The sequence below is a fragment of the Lutjanus erythropterus genome, chromosome 10 (assembly GCF_056507025.1).
Source record: "Lutjanus erythropterus isolate fLutEry1 chromosome 10, fLutEry1.hap2, whole genome shotgun sequence".
In the NCBI taxonomy this organism is placed as follows: domain Eukaryota; kingdom Metazoa; phylum Chordata; class Actinopteri; order Lutjaniformes; family Lutjanidae; genus Lutjanus; species Lutjanus erythropterus.
This window is the reverse complement of record NC_139326.1, coordinates 11,652,576-11,677,638: the sequence shown is the minus strand read 5'-3', so window position 1 is coordinate 11,677,638 and position 25,063 is coordinate 11,652,576. Positions and strand designations below refer to the sequence as shown.

Below are 25,063 nucleotides of genomic sequence, written 5' to 3'. Positions count from 1 at the left end.
CTGGTCAAACTAATCCTTCAAGATATTATGACATGGATTCTGGGATGCAAATATCTTGTAATGTTATTAACATTTTAATAGAGTTATAGAGCCAACTTCCCAGGTAGTGCAAGAAAAGAGTGAGGCAGCAGGAGACAGTTCTAATGAGAGGGTGTGAACCAATAGGAAATTTAGTTGGACTTTATTTGCTAATTGTTTTTATGTGGGTCAAAAGCAGAAAAATAACCAGAACTCACTCATCAGATCATACAGCCATAAATTTCATGATTGCAAATATCACACAGCCACACAAGAGAAAATGGCAAAGAGCCGCATGATAACTGTGGTCACAGCCCCCACTGTCAGTGTATGCATTCTGTCTGTGTAGTGTTAAATCCCAGCAGTCCACTCAGATCTGCTCTGTTAACTTTTCACACATTTATAACTGCAGTAAAGTGTGATATGTGGTGCTTATCGGCAATATATGGCCGAGTGTAAACTCTCCTTTGTGACGCTGGTCATACAGAAACCAGCAGTCCTCTGAACTGTGGTGACTCAGACAGGCTTTGCATTTTCATAACTCAGCTGGATTAATTTCAAACACAGCCAGCATGTTATCAGAATGACTCTGAATAGAAAACAAAATAAAATGCTAGGCTGCAACCTCATTCGTTTGGTGCACCCTCAGCAAACAGATGTTTCACCAGTAAACAAAACAAAACGTACGCTACCTGCTCATCAGCAGACAACAGACAAACAGTGAGAAACTGGGTGGTAAACATAGTGGAGCATTAAGCTGCTAAAGAGCCACATATTTCCCTCAGGAGCTGCTAAAGTCCAAAAGAGAGTCAATATTGGACTTACATTCATAAGTGAACAGAAACAAGAATCCAGATGTATGATAAAGTAGCTCCATTACTGTTTGTGTAAAAAAAATAAATTAAATACAATTGTTTGCCAACAGAATTGCCAGACTAACTTATGAGGTGATGATATGTCTGCTGTGTTCACAACTTGTTTCAGCTGCACCCATGTGGCCAAAAAAAGCTGTGCTCAAGTGCTATATTCAAGTAAATGTACTCTGGTGCTTAGTCCCTTGAACATTGACCTATCATTGACTACTTCCTGTTGTTGTGTCTCACAGGTACACAACCCTTTCATATCGCTCGCCGGAGATGATTAACTTATACGCAGGGAAAGCCATCACCACTAAAGCTGATATATGGGTAAGGCCCTACTTTGTATGTGTGTACAGTATCTGTGTCTGTGTGTGTTATGCACCCTGCAGGGCTGGTTTGTCCTGGCAGTGTCCTGGGCGTCACTCCGCCCCGACAGGTTCCTCCTCTCTTCTCTCTCTGTCTCTCTCTGCTGGCTCACCCTGGGCTGTTTGCCTCCACCAGCTCTCCAACAGTGTTTTTCCCTCATAAAACATTAAACAACATCATTCAGGACAAAACCAGGACTCCGCCTCATCCTATTCCTCCCTTCCTTCTGTCTGTCCTCTTCTATTTTCCCCAGTTTGAGGTAATTAGGCCTACTTGAGGACCTTGATAAGCTTGTGTGAAATAGGCCTTGGCTGTTTTAGAGGTGCGAGGCAGAGAGGCAGGAGCAACTGCTTGGCCAGCAGCCATTTTGAGGAGCGGTACAAACTGATGCACTAAAAACCCAGTGAGTTAAATCAGTCCAGATATAAAGATGTCACCACTGATGGGACACTTTGTGCATATAAACTTATGCACTTTGCTTGTGCTTTTCCACATTCTGTTTGTTCAACTTTGAATCAAGACCTGTTCCAGATGTTTTTATCATGACCACACATGATAAAACACTGTGTGTTAACCAGTGCAAATTAAAAATGTAAGTTTAACTGCTTACCGTATTGGCATAGGACCATGTCCATCAGCCCAACCTTAAGCTAAACACAATATACAATTTTGATAATGAAGTTAGTTAAAGGGACAGTTCACCCCCAAATCAAAAATGTATACATTTCCTCTTGCCAAGTTTTAAACAAATGATATATTGATATCATGTTAGTAATACATATGTGTCAATCCAGCACCTCTTACAAATGCTACATGCTCTTAAATCATCTGTCTTTTTTTCTGTTCTCCCTCTGTTCTCCCTCTACCAAATCATGTTGGTGGAGATGACAGATGAGTGAGACACTCTACCTGTCAGCCCTGTCTAGAATGTTATGAAAAAATGAGAAAGACAGGCACATCCATAAGCCCAATGGGATGGGTGCTGGACCATAAAAATACCTGAACAGAGAAGGAAAGGTATTTATTTGCATTAGAATTGTGTGACATTTCAAGCTCTGGGCTCTTCCACAGACTAGGATAAAATTAAACTAGATGACACAAAAAATTAATTTGAAAACTCAGCTGCAATGTACGGCAAATGTAATTTGGACTAAAGGAAATGATTCCTGCATGAAACTATTTACAATGAGGTCTGTGGATTATCTTGAGTTACAGGGTCACGATTTCTGGAAACAAACATTGCTGTTGAGTTTTTCAAATGAATTGTTTTGTCTAGTTTTGTTTTATTTGAGATAAGGCAGACATCACCAAGACTGACATCAGCAAAACTCTGCAACTTGCACCAAAACAATCTAGATAGATAAACAGTATCACAGGTAAGAGGAGAAGTATGCATTTCTGAATCTAGGGTGACCTGTCCCTTGCTGATTTATTGTGGCTTTGGGTAATTGTCTACCTGCCAGGCACTGAAACCAGTCTTGTCATATTTCCTTTAATGAACCTGCCACTATGGATTAGTCTGCACTGATAGTTTTATTTTATATATATATATGTATGTATGTGTGTCCATGTGTTTGCATTAATGTAAACACATATTAATGTAAACAGATATACAGCCCTCTGGTTGTAGGAAGACAACTACTGTGCAATGTTCAACAAAAACACCAACTTCCTGTGGACTACCCGCTGCATTCTCACTTCCTGTTCTATGTTTAGCCACATGTTTAAAACTCCTCTGTTTTATACATTGTGCTTCAGACAAATGTCACATGAATTTATCCAAGCATTTGGGGGTTGTTGGCGGATATGCTGTCTGACACGGATTAGGAGTTTAGTATCAGACTGGATTAGCTTGTTGAGTGGAGAACTGTGAAGAATATCCGTCTTCAGATAGAGCGCTTAAAAAACATTCCCTAAACACTGTCGCTAATTCCAAAGTCTCTTTCATCTCCAAGTGCATCATCAACAAAAAGATGCTGGAGCCAAATATAGTGCCAAGTGAATATATGATTTGGGAGCAGAGCACTTTTGCATGTGGATGTGTTTGGACAGCCATATTGCCAGGGGAGCAGACTCTGGGCCTCTTTTTAAAAGCAGCTTTTTAGCCATCAACATAAGGAACATTAATTCTTTGCGTAGCAGGCTGTGCTTCTCAGTGCAACAACATTTCAAGGGTTTGGGCTTCACTTCCCGCTAGGCTGGATTGTACTTTAACATGTTGAGTGGATGTAGAAGTCTGTTTTTCAAGAATATTTCTGATATCTGTGATTAGTGCTGATGAGTACAGTAGGTAATTTTCCTTCAAGTCTTACAAACAACACAGCTGTTTATTGTAACATAAAATTAACCAAACAGTTAAGTCTTGCAGCTTCTTCTTTTATATCATATATTGACTTCTTGTATCATCTGCTTTTATTTAGGCAAAGGTCCTTTATTGCTTTAGCATTTACACAAATTTAAACTGTGATGCAGTGAGGTTGGACTATTTGTTGAATATATGCCAAAATATATGGCGCAATACAATATGGCACCAAAACTCAGGTATCATATTGGCAGTGGCATTGAACATTTTAAGCAATGCCCAACCTGAAAAGTTACTTTGCTCAGTTGTTTTACAACACTATTTCTGTTTTCTCCACAGGCACTTGGATGCTTGTTGTACAAGCTGTGTTTCTTCGCACTTCCATTTGGGGAGAGTCAAGTTGCCATATGTGACGGAACCTTTATTGTTCCAGATAACTCCAAATTCTCCTTCAAGTTGCACTGTTTAATCAGTAAGTTTTGTTACTTAACATGGATTTATGTCATAATTTGGATTCTATTGATTTAGGAGCATTTAGTTACTACCTCAGAATCACTTACTATCACTATTAACTATTACTTCTGTTTCTCCTTTTTAAACAGTATGTGTTTGCTCTGATGATTTGTTTGTCAACAGTGTGGTAGTACTTATTCTGCTATATTTTTTAGTTTATACTGTTATGGAGGATAAGGCGTGTTTAAGGTGGAATGCTTTCTCCATATGATGTAACTTGACTTTAGGCTTGACTATGTCAAATTATAGTTAGGAACCCAATTACACAGAATGCAGTACAGAAGTTTGGGAACTTCTAGTGTGGTTTTCCAGAAGGAGCTCAATTTTTGTTTGTCATTTAATGTATTTTCTGCCATTAGCTAAATTGTAATTTGTGCCCACAATCTTGTTTTGCTGTGTTGTGCTGACAGTGTTCCCTCTCCGCTGTGTTCACCCACAGAGCAATCTATAACCTTACTTTTGTTGTTATGCTTTAACACAACTCAAGCCTGTTTGAACCAGTCATGGACTGTCGGTCATGACAGCCTTGCTGGAGTTATCTCACTTCCCCTAAATGCAGCCCACAGAGTAGCTTCCTTTTTTCAATTATTTGACCAACAGCTCCACCAAGTGGTCAAAGCGAGAAGATGCACATTAACTACATTGAATCAGCCACTATTGTTCTGCTGCATGAAATGACCTCTCTGTCTTTTCCAGGATATATGCTCGAACCAGACCAGGAGAAGAGACCAGACATTTACCAAGTGTCCTACTTTGCCTTCAAATTAGCTGGAAAAGATTGTCCAGTGCCAAATCTCTTTGTAAGTCACCAAAATGAAGCAATCAGCTTGGCTATAGCCTTTGCAGTCATTTGCTTATTAACATAATTCTCCTGCCCTTTTTTCCAGAACTCTCCCATCCCTACGTCGCTACCAGAGCCTCTAACGGCTAGTGAGGTCGCTGCTAAGAAGAGTATGACAAAAGCCAGGTATTGCTCACTGACAACACATTTTGTTATTTTAGTTTTCTTATAATACAAACTAGCATTGGCACTGATCCTCTGTTGTCAATCCTCTTTATACGTGCTGTAAACGAATAACTGTTCTCAGGACACCTCGTTGACATTAAGTGGCATTAGTATTTTATTTATTTATGCCAAAGTCAAAGATGTTCTCTTTATTTTTTCAGAAATTATTAAAGCACATTTTGTCTTTTATTTGCACCACTGTCTGATACAGTGGAAAAGCTTCAAAAAAGTGTCCGCTATAAACGTAAAACATACCTTCAGATAATTTACAAAATAGAATAAGAAAAGAAAAAAAGTAATTTAATGTACTTTAAAGAATAATTTATATCTTTTTATATCTAAATTTAGTATACTCTATATCTATACAGAATAACACACTAGACATCAGGATGGTGCAAAGTGCAAACCCAGCTGACATTTTTACTGTCTGTTGTATATTTGTTGGTGAGATTTATGTGATATAAAAGCCCATTTAATGACAGACACTGCAAATTAGCTGAGGCTATAAATGCTGTGGTGTGTGGCTTAGTTTTTATTGTATATGTATCTATACTATACAAATAAACATTAACTTAATAAATACAGTCCAGATGTTGAAAGTCATTATTTATTGATAATGGGTAAGAAAAATAAAATCACAATTTTTGACTCCTTCTTTCCAGGATAACAGACTCTGTGGGCCCCACGGAAACATCAATAGCTCCCAGACAGAGGCCAAAAGCAGCAAACAGTAATGTCCTGCCCCTCGCCACTGTCACCCCAGTAAAGATGACCGTGCCTTCAGCACCTGTCAGCAACGGCCAGAAAGGTTTGTTGGACATTAGTTATATTTTATATCTGTAGAAGTTTCCATCATCTTGAAAGTGTGGTCTCATCTCTACACAAAAAATGAAAAAAAGAAAAGAAAAGAAGAACCTATTTTACCACAAAAGTGTAAATTTGTTTAAAGATGCACAAACCAGGTTAAAGAAATGGCAGTTCTTACAGTATACTCACAAATGGTTCTTCCAGACAAAAGAATTATAGACAAAAACAGAGAGTTCGGGATTTATCACTCACTACTATTTACAGGTGCCAAAGCCTTAATCAAGTTTATCATAGATTGTGTTTTAAGTATTATCTCTTGTACATTTATTTGGGATGTGATAATAGTGCATGTGTGTGTACTTTTGTGTTGTGTGTGTTTTCAAGAGTAAAATCTGAAAAAGTACTGAGATAAAAGTTCATCTACAGCAAAATTTCCTTGAACTTGCTTGAAGCATTTATCAGGCTTTCAGTTATAGTTTACTTGATGTGATTTTTGTGCTTGATGTGGTGTTCCAAGTAATAAATCCATCAGTCTACACTACAAATCACAATAAAAACCCTTGAGGTAAACTGATTTGTGATATTGGACTCTATAAATAAAATTGATCTGACTTGTCCACTCAGCTCCCACCCCTGGCTCCGGGCAGCCATCCGTGCAGCCCCAGCCTAGCAGTCAACAACACCGAGTCCTGCAGCAGCTACAGCCTGGCGACCTGCGTCTACAGCAGCTACAACAGCAGCAGCATCACCACCAACAACAACAAGCAGTGCAACAACAACATATAAATGCACAGCAACTCCAATACCTCCAGGTACATCCACCACGACTGACAAACATGCAACACATCATTGTGGAAGTCAAAGTTAAGCTTGAGCCGTCACTAAGAGCAAAAGTTGAGATATTTAATCTCTTGACAACCCTCCTCAGTACCAACAGGCTGTGCAGCAGTCCCTCCAGCTTCAGCAGCAGCAGGCCCTCCTCCAGCAGCAGCAACAGATGATGATGCAGCCGATGTACCAGCAGCAGGTCGCTCAAGCCCAGGCCCAGGCTCAGTACGCAGCCATGGTGAGTTTTATCAGAACTCTGAACCTGGCACCACAGCTGCCAAGATTTGAATTTGATGGACTGCGCTAAAATGGGCGGTCATCAAATTGAATTTGCTTTTGTTTGCATTCAAGTTCCTCCAAGCATTTGAGAAAGCTTCAAACTCAAAATCACGACAGAATTTCAGAGCAGAAGATTTTATCCAAAACTGCAGTAAATAGTTTGAGCAAATGACAGCGAAACACATGGAGACACAGCATGAAATAACACAGAGCTGAACATTTCATTTAATGTCAGAATGCCCTAAAATTGCTCTCTCTGTTCCAAACACTGGCAGCCAGTCCTCTTCAGTCGAGTCGCTTTATTTCTGTGCCAAGCAGCATTGGAAGCAGACGCTCAAACTTCCTACTGACTCTGTCCAAATATTCAGAAAACTAGTATTTACGCAGCTACTGAATCAAACACACAAACACAGGTCCTCCAAATGCGTACTGCTAGGGCGGCGCAATTTTTAGTCTGTTTCCCACCGAATGCGTACCATCTGTTTTATTTCAGAGGCAATCTGGTCTGAGCGAAGCCACGAGGGGATCGAACAGAGGGTGAAATCGAGCAGTTTCCTCTGTGTTGCATCCTGACATATGAAGCAGTTCACAGGGGAAGAGAGCACCTCTCAAAATTACTGTTCTTATTCCCAAGATACCTGCTAACTGTTTAAAAGCAGTATTTCCTCTGTGATCTTAGACCTGCTCCTTATTGTGGCAAGGAATCCTTGCTAAGTGACTGCAAATTTGTTATATGGTTTGATGACATCAGATCAGTTTTTTTGTACAGTTCTTTAAAAGCACAACAGTGGTGTGTACAGAATTGCTTAAGAAAACATCTGAGCAACAATAGCAACATTAAGATTTAAAGAAACAAGAATCTGATTAGAAGCCTGAAATAAAAGCAACAAAAAAGGAAACAAAAAATAAGAGGTTCATTTTTAATTAATTGGAGTTGATGGAGACCAAACAACAACTAAAAGAGAATGAATACTGGAATTCAGCAGAATGATCCAAATGAATGTTACACTGTTTTTACACCAAAATTGGCAGGTATATGAAGGTTTTGACCCTTTTCCCTTTGCCAGTTGGCAAGTGCTTTTCTGTTTCATTTCTGTCCTGGAGAGCTAAGAGAAAGGTGTTTTTAAACGTCCCTGTGTCTTCAGCTCTCAGCACTTTTGTAGCTTCAGAATCTCTGTGGTTTAAATTTTAGTTTCTGTCCTTCATTGCTGTTTATACTTTCAGGTATCTGTTCTGTTTTACTGTTTCATGATTGCTTTCAACTGCAGATGAAACCCCAACATTTCCTGATTTTGCTGCTTCTTAATAAAAGTTTTTTGATAACAAAATGACATTTATTGTGAAGAGTTTATAGGAAATAAAATGTTAAACTGTTCAGACATGCTACTAAAGACAAGTGCATTATAAATACACACCGTCCATCATGTACTGAGTCAAAACAGTGTATACATGTGTATGAAAATGGAGCTGAAGTTACCAACAAAGGTGGCAAGCCCTCTTTATACTTTGCAGAAAAGGAGAAAATTAGCATGCCCACCTGGTTGTTTCCATAACTGCCAATCAGAGCTGGAGCTGATAAGTACCTGTGACTACTGCAGAGTCATTTGACCTGAGAATGAATGCTGATTGTGCCCTTTCCTGTTAAAGACAAAAGCCAGATGATAGTGAGTTGTTTTTGTCCAGTGGAAAGGGGCTTTTAATCTTGCTCTGCTTCTGTTGGATGTTTACACAGGAAACTAACTAATGATATGTTGAGAGTGCTCATCCCCGAAAAAATCAATGAACGCAGCTTTAAGGTTTTCAGCTGGTGTTTGAGTTCATCCTTTTTACATTTGGAACTTAGTTCATGTGTTCAGTTTGTTGTCCTACTTGCTGTTTGACTTTCATTCCTGCACCCCTCCCCTCCAATGTGTCCCCAGCTTTTCAAATCCAGAACTGGTTTCTAACAACATTTCATCATCTCGTTGCCATCATTGTGTGCCATGAAATCAAAGCTCCGTCCCTCATTCCCTCCCCCCTCTTCTCCCTCTCTTCCTTCCCTAACAGCTGCACCAGTACCAACAGGCTTTTGTCCAGCAGCAGCAGCAGCAGCAGCAGCAACAGCAACAACAGCAGCAGCAGCAGCAGCAGCAGCAGCATCATCATCAACAACATCAGCAGCAGCAACAGCATCATCCCGCTCAGCAGCCTCTCCCCTATATGTCCTCCCCTCTTGAGTTCCAGATCCCGCTGGGTTCCTATAACACGACCACACCCCCTGCAGGAACTGGAGCTGCACCTGGCCAGATGGGCGGACCATCACCTGTGGATCCCTCATACACTAACCCCAGGTAACGTCCCCTGAACTTTTTTATATGTAATTCTATATAGAAACAAATTATTAAAAATTATGTCCATGGCTTTTTAGAAATCCCCTCAAATCACAGGTAGTTGATTTTTCTGCAAAGGTTTTGAGTTTTCATTAAGGATACACTGATCTATTGCCTGAATATTGTTATTGGCCAACATTGACCTTGTTGACTACTAATGGCTTATCGGCAAGTAAAGTGACATTTACTGATGGCAGTGGCCCATTTTTATCTTCAGCATCAATTTTGTGCCCTCTAAATGTTATGTTGGTCATTTGCGGATGGACAACAGTAGCCAGTATACGTAGCTACTGTTTCTGAGAAGAAGCCACTGGCTGGACACAACTCCTGCAATGGATGCTGTGTGTTTCATGATGAAGATTTCTTTGTTCTCCTGGCACAAAACAGAAACTAATAACAACAAAAACAAAATAACCACCAAAAACAAACAAATGATATTGGCCCAGAATTTTACAGTCCGTGCATCCCTAGTTTTCACTGTTACATATCAAAAACTTAGGTTCATTTTATTTCCTACTACAAGGATTTAATTAACTTTGTATTACACACAGCCACTTAGATTAAATCTCAATTCCATACTCTTCCCACAGTAGCCTAGAGACCAACCTTACACACTTAATTTTCCCAAAATAAAGTAGAATTTGAGAATTTTCATTATTTGCATAAAAAAAAATTAAGTTTGAATAAAACAGCACTTCGAAAGTATCCAGCTTACGTATTGTGACATTTTTCTGAGTGAAATGAGTTTGGCAGGCAAGATATAACACTGGGGGGAATTTGACTTGAATCTCAAAAAGTGGGAGTGTCATAACCTTATGTACCATGCTTTTGCTATGTAGCTAACTAATGAATCTCGGCTCTTTGTTGCAAAAAAACTGAAGAGTGATTAATGAGTAGATGTCACACATTTTTTGTTTTACAAGAAGAAAGCATGATTGGATTTTGCTAGAAAAATAAAAATAAATTCACATTTTTTAGGGGGTTTGAGCACATATTATTAAATAGATAAATACAATATGACCAGAGATGTGATCTAAAAGGGTTTAAAAGGCATTTTTAATTTCATCTCAACATTAAAACCACACTTGTCACTTCTGCCTGTTATCTGAGATTTGTGAACTTATGTGTGACAGGCAAACCTCCTAAGCTTCAGAAATTTTCCGCCAAAAGTTCTTCCTTGAACTTGTATATTTTGGTCTTGGATATTATTTTACAGACTCATTTATCTGTCATCATTGTAGAAATGTGTATTGGAGGTGAATCCAACCCGTAACAGGTTATCGCTGTTGTTCTGTTTCCACAGTAGAAACCTCCTGCTTGCTTCAGATGGGATCACGCCACCCGCTCAGAGCAGCAACAGTACAGTCAGTAATCCCCCTGACATGTCGGGATGGAACCCTTTTGGAGAAGACAACTTCTCCAAGTTGACAGAGGAGGAGCTCATCGACCGGGAATTTGACATGCTCAGAGCAAGCAAGTGACCCCTTCACTTATTTTGTTATAGTGTTTAAAAGCATTCAGTTAAATTTAAAGGAAGTGATTAGTCTTTGGGTAGATTCAGAATTTTTTAAGATTTCTTGACATCACAACATTTGTCTTTGAGATGACTTTTGTGTTGACAGAAAGACATTTTGGCACATGTATTCATGCATGCATGTGTATTTTCTGTATAACCAGATACAGATTAAACATTTCTAAAGATTTTTTGTTTTCCAAGGTCCATGTGATTCAATAAAACAACTTGCCAAGGTGTTATAGTTGTAGATGATCTAAGTATCTTATGCTGTGTGATTTTCTATATACAGAAAAGCCAGTGGAGAGAACAGCCAGTGTGGAAACGGACCGATCGCAGCCTGCTGCCTCCACTGCCAAGCCCCTACCACCAGAGGACCTGTTCGGCTCAGTCCCGTTTGTGGCCAGCGCAGGCAAGTCTTAGGAGTCTCTACCATGAGGACCCAGCACTGTGGAGCCACCTGCCCTTTCTCTGCCCTCTCCTGCCCCCTCTCCCTCTGTCCAGCTCTTCTGTTCCCACCTGACCTCCAGTCAGGAGCTCCTATGCCACACAGACCCCACAGTGGGGCGTTAAAAACCAATGATCGGTCAGATTTTTGTTTTGTTTCCTAATGTTAGTTGGCAGATCAGATGTTCTTCTGTTGTCAGCATAAATGTAAGGAAAGGGTGAGCCGAGGCTTCTGCTTTTCTGTGACTGAATTAGGAAGAAAAGCAGGAGTAGTGGGTGCATCAGTGAAGTGATAAAAACACTTTCTGAGTTCACTGCAATCCGGTCTGGCTTTTAATACTGGGCTTTTTAATTGCCATGCTGTAACAAAACCTTTATGCAAGTCAGCTGGAATAAGTATTGAGTCTCCTCTACAGCTCACTGGGTGAAGCAAGGCACTAACTCTGCCAGGATTTGGGGTAACATTCCCTGTCTAGATCAAACTGGCTGGAGCAAGGTACTAATGCATAGGAGTCTTACTATGCAGGCTAAAGAAGTATATTCTCATGCTGAGGCGCTTTGCATAAAATTACAATTTTTATTTCAGTGCATTTAAAAAGAAAAAGAGCAAAAAGTTCCAACTCACTGTGTCCAACAAAGAGCACAGCTGGAGAAAGTTGCTGTAGTTCCATCGGCACTAAAAGCAATATGAACATAACAAGGCTGAAGTGACAATTTGTCGGTGTGAAGAACACAACATGTGGCTGGTACTTATTAGGGCTGAGTGATGTTAAAATTTCACAGTTGTCCTTTACTGGTTAAAAAAAATGAATACATGCATAGGCCATCTAATTAAAAGCTACGGCTTTGAACAAATGTCATGAATCATAAGCATATGGTTTTTGTCTCAAGGCTTCTTCATGCTGTTTAAACTGTATGGAGTTGTAGTATTTGAGAATAGAATTTCACAGAACGTATTAGAGCACCATGTGAAGCAAATACAGTGTGTACTTCTCTTAATGAAGCTCCTTATTGGGTGTTCAGCAAGTGTGAAACATTTTGTTGTAGTTACAGCTCACATCGACCTCTTTGGTTGTGTTTTACTTTGATTCCAGAAGGAAATGGTTCATTAATTAGTGGGGATGTTGTGATTTAAGTTTTTGTCGAAAATTGATATTGTTTCTTAGAGTCATGACACCCCCCTCTTTATTAGTGGCTGTAGCTTTTGGAATAGGGTAGTTTGTCCAATCCTGTTTTCTTGGTTGTGACTAATTCTTTCCCTCCCAGAGTAATTATTTGTAATGTTTAAGTGATCTAGCTCTCAATTGTACAATCAGGCTTGTAATGTTTAGAATTTATGTTGAGCAAATGAGCATGAGAATATGAATTGACTGTCAAATGCTTCCTCTGAACTTCAGTGTCTGGCACTGTAATAATCCCGTCAAACCCATCCCTCCCTTTTCAGGCTTGGCTTCTTCATAGTAAGTCCTAATCAATTTGGTAACAAACAAAAAATTCAGCTCTTCATCATGATGAACACATCCGAATACCAATTTAACCCAAACATCGCTCAGCTCTGGTACTCTAAACTCCAGTTGGGGGCAAAAAAAGACGAGGCTTGAACTTCCAAAGTTGTGGCTCTTTGCCGTTTGTTTACATTCAAACTCCATCAACCCTCTTCGGCCATTGAAACTGCGATGCAAAGATTCCTCACAAATTGCAAAATATTTTTTTTTTATTGTTGTGACGAAGCCTCAAATGTTCTTGTGTGGACCGTGCACTTTACTGTGGAGGCCGATGTTGACATCCACTCGAATATAACCTGATGATTACTTCTCATTTGGCTTCACTAACCAGTCAGACTGCATGTGGTTTAACCCCGACACAGATCATAGCCTTGGTATAACAATGTGAATATCAAAGTGCAGTATTTCTACATATATTACATCGGTGGCAGCAATAAGCTTCTGTGCCTCTGTACTCCTCCTGCTCCTTAAATGTGAATTGGTTACGTTTTGATAGGTAATTTAGAAACGCTGTTTGTAACTCATAGACTATATTTAATGATGAACAGTATCAACGCTAAAACACTTAGAGATTTTCTAGAGGAGAGTGAGAGTAGACTTTTTTTTCTACAGTCAGTTCATCTCTTGTGTCCTTAATCATGCAGGCTTAATGCAAGTCCAGTGGCTACAGTTTAGTGCAGAATAAGACAAGATAATGATGCAATATAACCCTCTAAGCACTTGAATGTAGGTGTGGAAATATTTTATTGTCTTCACTTGTTACTTAAAGAATATAAAATTATATTTGAGTTCAAATTGGATCAGAAACCAAAAACAGAAACCAAACAGATTGAAGGGACTTTTGTACTGAATTTAAAACCCAGCAAGGTGAAATAAACCCCCTTTTTCGGGACTGGGTGTCATTCCTGCAGGCTGGCATGAAAAAATTTGCAACTAATTTTTGATCAGCCTTTTAGCTTTCTGTGTTTGTGCCATCACAGTGTCTGTCAGCTGGTTATTTAGGTAACAGGTGTTAAATATTCTTGTGCTAACACACTGCTGGCAACTTTTAAAAACACCGTCTCATTAGTGTTAATCAGTCAGGCTTATTTCCTGCCGTAGTGTCTCTGTCCTTATTTGGGTGAACTTTGGTTGACATGGCAACACCAGTGTTTGATCAGCTGTTGATGTTGATGTTTAAAATTTTCTCAGAGGCAGAATTGCTGTAACAGTAGGTTTAGTTTCATAAGTTAAAGTCCATCCTGTCAAATCATTCCACTCTGTTACAGTGCTTCTGTCTTAAAAATAAAGGGGCCTACGCAGAGTGTGATTTTAGACCGTACGAGACAAAAGTTGACAGTTATAAGACAAAATTGAAAACTAATGTTGTCAATCTAAGACAGTGTTTTTAGACCACCATGTGAGATGAATCCCCTGACAACGGATGTATAGACCAAAGACCAAAATTTAGGACAAAATTCTTACAGTGTGACTGCTGCTATGACCCGCATCTACGTAACGTTAATATATTGTTGATTTTTGGAGGCCCCTGTAGACAAAAGGAATAGTGTTAACACAGTAATAACCACCAAATATTACTATCAAAAATAAAATGATCTAAATAAAAATCTTCTTTTTCTTCTTCCTCTTTTTCATGGGCAAATGTTAACTACTCGCTACAACTTTGACTGATAAAAAACATGAACGAAGGCTAGTTTCATCTGATTACAAGAAGAATCCGAACTGGTAGCAGGTATTAGAAATAACTAGTTGTCTCGTTTGCTTATGTAGAGGCATCTGTATTAAATTAAGGCTCTTTAATAATCCGTAAGAACTCCTTGTAGTAGCTTTAATCAACTAATTGTTGTTGCATTGAATGACAGAGCAGTTGTTGACCATCTAGCATTGCCAGGACAGACAGTATGACAGCAAGTAAGTTGCTGGCGGTGTGACTGCACATTTCGACTCCTCTTTTTAAGCATCAACTTTTTTTAAACAATCGTAAGGGTTTGTTTTGTCGTGGAAGTCTTATGTTTTCCTTTTCTAGATACAAAGTGCCTTTGCGTGGCATTTTTATTTACCTGCCCAACAATGCTGACACATTTTTTGCTTTTTCCCCACAGCGATTACAAAAGAATTTCATCTTTGTCTCATTTCACTGTAGAATGAAATGTTGTTTAGTGGAATTGAGCAGCAGTTGTTTTTTTTCACAGTTCCCAAAGTTTAGATTAAAGGAAAGACATTAAAACCAGCTGGCAGGTAAATTAAATGTATCTGGCACTGATGCGTTAGTGTAATTGATGACCCTCTGTGGTAACCAGCTACCAGTCAGAGAGGTTTTATCAGAAAGTATGTTAAAAGTACTGGAGGCAGGTGAACAAGTTATTCTGCACAGTACTGAGCATTGTTCCTACATTATGTAGATAGACTTTAATGAGAACTGACGCAACGTGGTACTCTAAACTGTGTTATTTTTCTTTCTGTCGCACACAACTGGCTGATGGCACATTCAGTAGTGTAAATGTAAATTGTCGTCCTGAAAGGAATGCTTGATGAGAGTGTGCTGATGATATCTGTCAAAATGGTGAACATTTTGATTTATTTTTTCTTCAAATCCATACAATCCTAAAGGGCTGTATGTTTTTTAACCCTCGCTGTGCTGCTGTTATTCCGCCTTAAAGCAGCAAGTGAGAACGTGACCCATCTTAGTCATCCATGCAGACATGAATCATACACATTTTTGTACAAATATATTAACTGGTAAAATGTAATTCATGTTTAGCTAAAGGTAAGTTTGGAGAAAAGTAAACATTACTTGATGCTTCTGTTCCACTTTATGTTTGCGCTCATATCACCGCCTGCTTTTATTGAGCCTTTGTGGAAAAAAAAAAATATATACTTGCTTCATTTCAGTTCAGTTCTTTTTATTATTTGCTTGTTTCTATTCATTTTTCATTTAGTAAGACAGCCATACTCAGAAACATCTTGTTCATGTGTATTGGTGGATGGATCTATAGTTTGGACAGGCAAACCATCAAAGCCAAAAAGAAAAATGAAAGGGACGACCAGAGCCATTAACTGCACTTTATTTTCTTTTTTTAAAGTGTGAGGAAACGTGAAATATTATCCCAGGATTTGTGGGACGAACAAGCAAACATAGACATTGAATATGTTGTTATATATTGTTTACATTTGCAAGTTTTCTGTGCTTTTGCCACTGCGTCTCGGGGTCTGTTTTTTTTGTCAGCTTTACATCCTGCTGGAAGACCCAGAACAGATCACTAAAACTTTGGGAATTTTTTTTTATTTGAGGTCATAATGCCATAACTCTTCAGTTTTAGTTATACTCGATATCAGCAGCTCCTGGTACCGCTCCTGCAGAAAGAATAAAAACCTATAGATCAATAAATTGTCTTCTACATATCTTGTTTTTGCAACAGACTATGTAAAAGGTCCTGTATCATACTGTGAGTGTGAATGTATTTCTTTATAGAATGTTACTGATAAATAAAAAACATTCAAAATCAATATTCACCTTGGTTCCTTTTTTATAGCTCTTTAAAGTATTGGGAAGTTTAGAGTCTCTCCACCACTACACCACGTGCAAGATGTTCCTGATGTTAGCATGGCTGTCTTTGTTTGAGCTCCCTGTTCTCTAATCAAATTACAACAAATCTAAACAGATTTAATGTAGGGAAGGTGATGGTCAAAACAAACCTTAACGCACAAAACAAGTCGACCATGTTTGTCCTGGGCAAAGAGGTGTGTGTGAGATGTGTGTAACATTCAAACGTAAGCAGCTTACTCTTCGAGACACGTGGCCTGCATCGTTCATGTTAAAGTCCTGATAAACCAAATGCTCAGTTTATGATAAAACCATTATAAAAATTACTCAATGTTATATTTATTGCAATATTAAAAAATAAAGAAAAGGACAACTTGAAAAATGTCCTTTATTAAATAGTAAATCTGATGTTTACAGCATTTTTGTTGGCATAAAATGTTTTCTTTCAATATAAAGTTAATCTGTTTTTCTTCTTTGATTAAATAAAAGTAGCCAGCCATGATCTAAGCATTTGTAAAAAAGAAAAAAAAAAAGTCATGATATTTGATATACATGTTGTTACATCCTTACAGTTTGGTTTGGTAAATTTAAGTTGTAACATTTTTCCCTGGCTTCATTTTTTTTTTTTTCCTTTAAATGCATTTTAACAAGTGACAATTTCATTATGACCTCAGTTTCTTCATGTTCATCTCTAATTGTAGACTGTACTCTGTTTTTAGTGTTACTTCTCTTGTGTAGCTGCATAATTTGTAACACAAACAATTACAGATGGCTCATTGAGGTGGAAGCATCAGAATATCTTTTTAGGATAGTCAAGAAGCCAGGAGCTGTTTCTTTTACTAAAAGTCCTCAATTATGTATATAAGTACGCCTGATAAAGTGCAACAAATTACCAGTTGGGTCTTGAAATATGCATATTTAAAAAAAAAAAAAAACAGTTACATACAGTAATTTCTGTTCTCATTTTGACATACAATTGTCTTTACAATTCAGGTTAACATATGGTTATTTAGTTGATCAAATATACTACAGTAATAATAATGTATGATGTACTGTAGAATGGCATGACACGTGGTACAACTGACATCTTTACCAAACCTTTTGTAAAAGTGTGAATCCTCTGCTGTGACCCCAGATGGGCTCATAATTCGATGATATTTTAATCCATCTAATCCTGTTATTCAAGTCTGCAGGCTGCGATTCAGTTTGTAAAAATCAACAGCAGACTGTGTCAACAAACTTAAATAGTACCATATCTTTATAAAGTGATTTCACACTGGGGTCATTTACATTCTTGCAGGTTGTCTGCTGATTGACCTTCTATTTATGGATTTCCATAGTGTGATGTTAGAATAAAATCAGAGAAATTTGATCTGTTTCTCAGCTCCAGTGGTTGAAAAAAAGATTTCTCAAACAGAAGCAGCTTTTGCATTCAGTGTGAATGTAAGAAAATGTGCTATACTGTATTAAGTATGTTTATTTTATTCTTTTTAATAATAATTATAACTGCAATGCCATGTACTTAGGGACTCAACTAATGATTATTTTCCTTTATGATTTATTGTTGAGTCTACAAAATGTCCAAAAAAGGTATCTCAGGGTCAGACCAACACCTTCAGGTATTTAACAATGCAAATTTAAAATGACTGGATGACATAAAAGGGAGAAAAAAACAGCTAATTTAACATTTAAAAAACTGATGTAAGGGACATTTAGCATCAATTTTCTTAATAGTAGTCTTAATAATAATATAACACATTATGCTCATCAATTCAGCTCTATTGTAATTCATCATTTTGATGAATTACACTTAGTATTTTGCTGTGAAAAAAAATTGTTCCCAGTAACCTTTTGGTTCAGAGTCAACTAGTCTTGTAAATGTTCGCCTCTGCAGCTTCATCAAATCAATCTAGGTTCAGCAGCAGCGTTGCTGTGTGAGGGAGGAAACTTCACTAAGCTCCTGCCTGTTGTCAGACATTTCTAACAGACTTTATCTTCCATCAGACAAGAGAACAATCACATGCATGTTTTCACCACTTATTTGTATCTTTAAGAGATCAGACGCAGCATGTAATCCTTCAGCTTTTACCCAAAGGAACATCGACAAAACAAATCTGTGTGTCAGTCTGTCATCTTCTCTCCTGATTAAAGATGTGAGATGGTGTGAGATTGTCTCACTCCAAGAGGTGAATTTGATTACAAGTTGTAATCTGGGACAAGTCGGGTGGAGTGAACAGATGTAGAGGAGCACCTCGCCTTTTATTCCAGAGACTTTTTTATCTTTTATTGCTGCCTTGTTTCATTTATCAAAAACAAAGCTTTTGGCTAATCTGTCATCACGTCCTGCCAGTTTGGATGGTTGAAGACGTGGAGAGGTTTCCATTTTCGTGTTCACAGCAGGGGGTCCCTTCTCTGCTTTCTAATGTAGAGCTTCCACTAATAGGGAACAATAAATTGGCTCATTGTGTATGGAACAATTTATTTTCAATATAATTGGAGACTATCCACTTGCTAATTAGGCTAATTTCTAAGTTGTCATTATGCAAATCTCTTGGAAATAAATTTACACAAGGCACAAAGTTTTTAGCAAATGCCAAATACGAGCAAGAATTTATAGAAATGCACAAGCATGAAGTAGTAATTGCAGAACAAAGATTTATTTTTTTAAGTCTAAAGATGACTGACAGCTTAAATCTTCTCACCAAGAGATTTAAATTTAAAAGCAACTTTATGAATCTTGAAAAGCTGGGCATCTCATTTCTCCTGCCTCTAAGCCTACTCATCTTATTGCAGGGTCAGAGTAGAGAAGTCAGAGCAGCTTTTAGACCATATTGAGTTTTGTGATTTCTCCTTCGCCGCTCCTTCTGCTTCAGTATTGGACAAACTGTTGGGATTTGTATTTGTGGACTTCCAAACGTAAGCCAAGTAATCCTGATTTCAGTAATACATATGACAGGGGTCAAAGGTGCCAAAGAAATGTTCTTCAGAAATGAAAACTTCTTCTGGCATCAAGATTCTCCTTCTGTCACTCATCTTGATATTTCAGGGTGTTTTCACATAATAGTCATCCATCCGAACTCCATGATCTTAAAATGGACCAAAAAGTGTATCAGCAGAAAAGGGAAAAAGGAATTTGTTTCACGTTCACATCTTCAGTTCATTTTAAAGACCACCCATTTCTTATTCTGGTCTATTTCAGCTCTGATGGGGCTTCAGTCGTCTTTTTGTTCACATTATATATAGTTCCTCTGGAGCCGAGGTGCTTCCACACAGATTACTGCCAGTTTGTCATAAGAGGGGCAAATTTAAAATTGAAGGGAAACCTTAGTGTTTTTGTGTATTGTTGACATGTGCCATCTGATGCGCTCTTTGTTCCATATCTGGAGGAGTATAGTAGTTTCTTCCTTAGACCAAACTACTACTCATCTGTCTTGCTAGCATTACAAGCAGCCATGCTTCTGCCTGTTTGCTTTTTCAGTGCAGTAGTATGCAATCTGTCTATGGTAAGCCTAGACAGCTAAATGGCAAAGGGTCAAGAGATCCTCACCCTCAAACATCAAAGTTAAAAACATCTGGAAGGGTTTGAGATTAAAACTTGAAAATACATGATGACTGGTTAACTCTTGCATGTGTCTTGTTTCTGCAGGTACTGATGTGAGAAAGACTGAGCAGACCAATGAGCAAGTCAGCGTTCCTGCACCCATCTCAACCACTGCAGAGGGTCTGCAGCCGGCAGCGGTCAAGGAACACAAACCAGGCAGAAAGAGCAACTGCAGACCTGGTGAAGAGTCCGACAGCGACTTTGAGTCCGATCCCCCTTCGCCAAAAAGCAGTGAGGATGAAGAGCTGGAGGAGGAGGAGGGCCTGAACAGTGAGCATGGTGAAGACACTGAGCCAGAGAATTTAGGACAGAGGCCTCTACTGATGGACTCTGAAGAAGAGGGAGAGGAGGACGAAGACAAGCATAGCTCTGACTCGGACTACGATCCCAGCAGGGTGAAGAGCCGCTCAAAGAAAGCTGCGGTTGGTAAAGCAGCTCCGGCTGCCACCAGGAGGAGTCCTCGCAAGGATTCAGGCATGACTCTGATCACCCCTCCTGAGTCACCCAGCGGAGCGAGAGCTGCTCCAGCTATGGATGCTGTGGATGTTTTTGGTGCTGTTCCTTTTCTCGGAGGACCCTCACCTGGTGCGCCCCCAGAAAGCTCGGACATCTTTGCCAAAGCGCCTTTTAGGCAAGTCAGCCATGAGCAGAAAGCTGCGGACGAGTTTGATGTTTTTACCAAAGCGCCATTCAACCGGAACCTCTCAAAGTCTGGGAAGAGTGATGTTCCCATGGGCCAAACGCCACCCATTTCTCCTGAGGGCACTGACATTTTCGGCTTCTCTCCCTTCCAGCCGGGCCCCACTGAACCTCCTCCCACCACCTCTAGAAGCGCAGAAGACATTTTCCGGACATCTTATGAGGAGTCCAGCCCTCAGCAACAGAGGCTGAAGCAGCGCAGCCTCCAGAAACTGTCGTCACGCCAGAGAAAAACCAAGCAGGAGGCCACAGCAGGTGGCAGCAACGGCAAACGCCACCACGGTACGCCTACCGGAGGCCGCAAGACCAACAAGCCAACTTATCGCACACCTGAGAGAGTCCGCAGACACAAAAAGGTTGGCCGGAGAGACTCACAGAGCAGCAACGAGTTCCTCAGCACCTCTGACTCTAAAGAGAATATCAGTGTTGATATAACCATGGCCGAAGGGAAAGACAAAGGAGCATCTCTGCCGGTAGACGAGGCCCTTTTAGACCCATTTGGAGCCAAACCTTTCCATCCTCAGGACGGCAGCCGGCATGGCCAGTATCAAGGACTCACTGACGGCAAGGGCGACTTGGGCTCGGCCAATGGCAAGTCCTGGACGGGTTCTCTTCATGGTGCTCTGGGAGAAAGCAGAATCATGGATGATTTCGGGGCAGTGCCCTTCACACAAATGGTCGTCCACAGTGGACCTCAGCAGCAGCAGCCGCCGCCCTCGCAGACGGGGGAGTTGGACCCGTTCGGAGCTGCCCCTTTTCCCTCGAAGCAGTGATTTTTCCTGCATCCTCCCACTCAGCCAATTGCTGTTAAATAACCCCTGAGCTTTTTTCTTGGTTTGGGAACATCTTCAACCAATCAATGAAATGACAAGCTAACCGCGTCGTAACTCTTTTTTTTTTTTTTTTTAGAGAACATTTTAATACATCTCTTAGTTTCAATAACAAAAACCTAAATCCTGTGGAGTGATAGTGATGTTTCCACATATCTTTCAGCTGTACCTGTTTGCTGAGAAGCCTTTAATGCTGCATCCTTAACGCTTGTAAAGACGTTTGAACCAGGAGAAAAGGAAAGCCCACTCGAAAATTGTACTGTCATTATAAGCTTAACGTTTGACCGCTTGGCTCGCTGCAAAAAGCTCTTCGGCCTGCCTTCTGATCTACCGATATGTTGTTTTTAGCACCACAAAGCCTTACCTGAGCTGGGCTCTGCCTTGCTCCACAGTACCTCGGGAACCACGACACAGTTGGCCTGCGTTGGCCTTTAATGTCGGTGGAATCGTTTGGGAGTTGACCTTAACCACTTTGTTTTGTCCTTATTAGACCTTTCTCTATGCATAATTTCACAGTAGTCTTTATGCAGCCTAATGTGGCTGTCAGTTGTGTTGCATTACACTTTGAATTTTAGAAGGGATCGAATTTTATTGTACTTCCTTAAAAAAAGTTGGATTTGTTAATTGGTTCAGGATTAAATTTAGGCTCTTAACTGTTTATTTTAGCAGTAAACTTCAATGTAAGTACTGTTAACTTTATTTTTTTTAAAGTTACAACTCAACACATTCTATTAGAAGTAAGAAAAAATTAAAACACAAAGCCACATTAGAGCACTAGTCTAGGTTTGTGTTTTGGGAACTTTGACCCCTGCAGAAACTCACAAGCTGTACCGCTATTTTTTCAGCAATGTACATGCTCCCAACATTAGATGTCATAACATTTTCAGAGTAATTTATGCTTAAACATAACAGGAACTGCACCATTAGTTAAAGGATAGGGCTGGCGGTAATTCCATATACTGTATACTGTTATTGCCAACAAATCCCATGGAAAGACCAAAACCAACAATGTGTTGGCTTTTCTCAGTACTTCCTGACTTCCTTACTCTGTCTTTGGCTCTTAGCCCTAAGCATATTGGTTCCTACTAAAGATGGAAATCTTTAAAGGAATAGTTTGAAATTGTGAAATACACTTATTCTGCTAACGTTGTTGCTGAGAGATAACTTCAGAAGACTGGTAGCTTAGCATAAAGACTGGAAACAGGGAAATAGTTGGCCTGGATGTGTCCATCTGTACCAAAATATACCTACAAGCATCTGTAAAGCTCAATAATGAATGCAAAAAATTTTAATGCGACTCTGTGGTATACAACAGTATTTCTTGGCTTGGAGCAGTGATAACCTCGAGTCCTCTGGCTTCCTGGTAACCTCACAGTGACACCAGGAAGTTACTGGGCCCAGATAAGAGACAGCTCAGTGCTTAATCCAATGTAATCACACAACAACAAATGAGATATTATGAATGTTGCTACCTTAACAGAGCTAGCTGTTTCAGTCTTTATGCTAAGTTAAAACTGAGGTAAGCAGTTTATTTTTGGTGTAATCTAACTCTCAGTGATAGTTTTTTTGCCCCAAACCAGACCACAAATACTTATTTTCAATTTAAAAAAGGTTCAGTAATGTCCTAAAACCACTGGTCACTGTAGTGATCGGTGTTACTGAAACAGGAGAAAAAGGTGCATTTGTTAGTGACTATTTTCAGCTGTGGATTAATTCACATTTGGTGCCTTAATGAGTATTTCTGGCAGTAGGATAGTGTATGTGGGACCGAGTCAAAATACATGACAGTGTGTGTGTTCATGGTACTGAAGGATCAACAGTGCAACGGTGTGGCTCACTGATGTGTTTTTAACAGTTTTTGGACAACCATGGAGCTCTATGGCAAGGACGAATAAGATATATCAGTTGTCAGCAGGATCAGTTCATTTTTGGTTTTGGTCTTTTCAGGTTAATTGTTGACAAGAACAACGTAAAATATCACCAGTTATTCTTTAACACAGGTCTTTCCACTGCAGAACGTGAATTGGCGTATTCATAAAGGGAAAAACAATTCAGGACAGCTGGAGAAATCTGTGATATGAAATCAGGTCATTTGTGTTCATGAATGCACTTTTCAGCGCTGAATTCTTCCATGAACTAGTTCTGTGTGCTCGACATCAATGGCCTTAAGCACTGCATTTACCTTCCTAACCATTGGCACATCTGTTTGAATTAAACCTGCAGGTTACTGTGTTTTCACCAGTGGAATCATTCGATACAACTACTTTCCATCTTTTTTTCACAAGGGTAAATCTATTATTGTATTTATCATGCTATACTGCTGTATGATGCAATAAAAGTCATCTCAGTGCAGCTCGAGGTGGATGCTGTTAAGTGGACTTTAAAACAAAGCAGTTTTACACTTAATTTTAAACATGGTTAATTTTATTTAAAGTCAAGTTCAGCAGTTTGATTGCTCCAGTATGAAAAGTCAAGATACAAAATTTCTGCTGCTACAAAATGAGTCTTGGACACACAGCTGATGTCTCTTAGAGCTTATCAAAGACAAAACACCTTAGAGTAAATGTTAGACTGTACAGAGCAAGTTCATAATGAATAATTTAAATACAGAACAACAAAAAAGAATCTGAAATTGTAACCAGAGAACATCTGTATCGGTCTGAAACTTAAAAACCTTAAATATCACAGAGAACAAATGACTTTCATTCCAAAATGCGATGGCTAAGAGTTACCTGGATGCTAATGGAACATGCTGTAACGTTTTGAGCATTAAGACTCTTGAAAGATATTTTTGTAATTTTGAGCAGTTAAGATTTCTTTCGGACACGGACGTGTTGCATTTTGGAATGAAGACATTAAAATACAAAACAACAGTTGACCTTAAACATTGCACATCACCCTAAATGAGCTGGAGAAAAAGTACTGTGGATTATTGTGTCTGAAAAAAAAAAAAAAGTTTGAATTTACCAACAGTGAAACATTGTCTCTGCACTTCAGGCAGAAAAAGCAGTTCGCAAAAATAGTGTCTAATGTAGTTCCAACTATTTTAACAACAACAAAAAGTAGTAAAGTCATCTGAACTTACAGTAGATAACAGCAGGGCTGCACTGAACAGACGAGAGTTGCAGTTGCAATATGAACTGCAATTCATGTGGGTACAAATTTTCAAAATGTTGAATCAGTGCTTGAAAAAAAAAAAACGTGTCCCAGTTTCTAACTTATTTTAAACTGACTGCAATTACAGTAAAAATCAAATCAATTGATTTTTGAGCAGTGACGACGGGCATGAGATGCTACATCTCAAGACAAAAGTACAAAACATGATGCAGAATCTGTGGAAAATAAACACTCCAAAAAAAATGTGATTTAAAATTGGCTGAAGCTCTTTTAAGTTATTTATCACTGCTCACTGTGATTTCTGTAGAAAATAATTTTCTCAACTTGTATCTTTTAGTCTCCAAGAAATGAACGTACAAGCCTCTCAGTAATTCACAGTCAACATAACTTCATATTGTAGAAATCAACGTCGGTAAGTTTAACGTTTAGAACTGAGACACAGTTTTAGGGTCTAAAAGT

The 25,063-nt window shown here is 39.1% G+C and overlaps 1 protein-coding gene across 2 annotated transcripts in view; it reads left to right on the top strand.

Annotated features, from left to right (window-relative positions):
• bmp2k (BMP2 inducible kinase) overlaps window positions 1-22,280 on the top strand; it is a 50,374-nt gene extending 28,094 nt beyond the window's left edge. The window contains exons 6-16 of one of the 2 annotated variants that reach the window (XM_084728202.1): window positions 1,124-1,205; window positions 3,886-4,018; window positions 4,756-4,859; window positions 4,947-5,026; window positions 5,728-5,873; window positions 6,497-6,684; window positions 6,801-6,938; window positions 9,026-9,309; window positions 10,655-10,821; window positions 11,154-11,273; window positions 20,004-22,280. In XM_084728202.1, the coding sequence (XP_084584328.1) occupies window positions 1,124-1,205; window positions 3,886-4,018; window positions 4,756-4,859; window positions 4,947-5,026; window positions 5,728-5,873; window positions 6,497-6,684; window positions 6,801-6,938; window positions 9,026-9,309; window positions 10,655-10,821; window positions 11,154-11,273; window positions 20,004-21,430 (2,869 nt within the window). In that variant the 3' untranslated portion in view covers window positions 21,431-22,280. Of the gene's footprint in view, window positions 1-1,123; window positions 1,206-3,885; window positions 4,019-4,755; window positions 4,860-4,946; window positions 5,027-5,727; window positions 5,874-6,496; window positions 6,685-6,800; window positions 6,939-9,025; window positions 9,310-10,651; window positions 10,822-11,153; window positions 11,274-20,003 lie in introns of both variants that reach the window. The other variant, XM_084728201.1, reaches the window with a different exon arrangement.
• The last annotated feature ends 2,783 nt before the right edge of the window (window positions 22,281-25,063 follow it).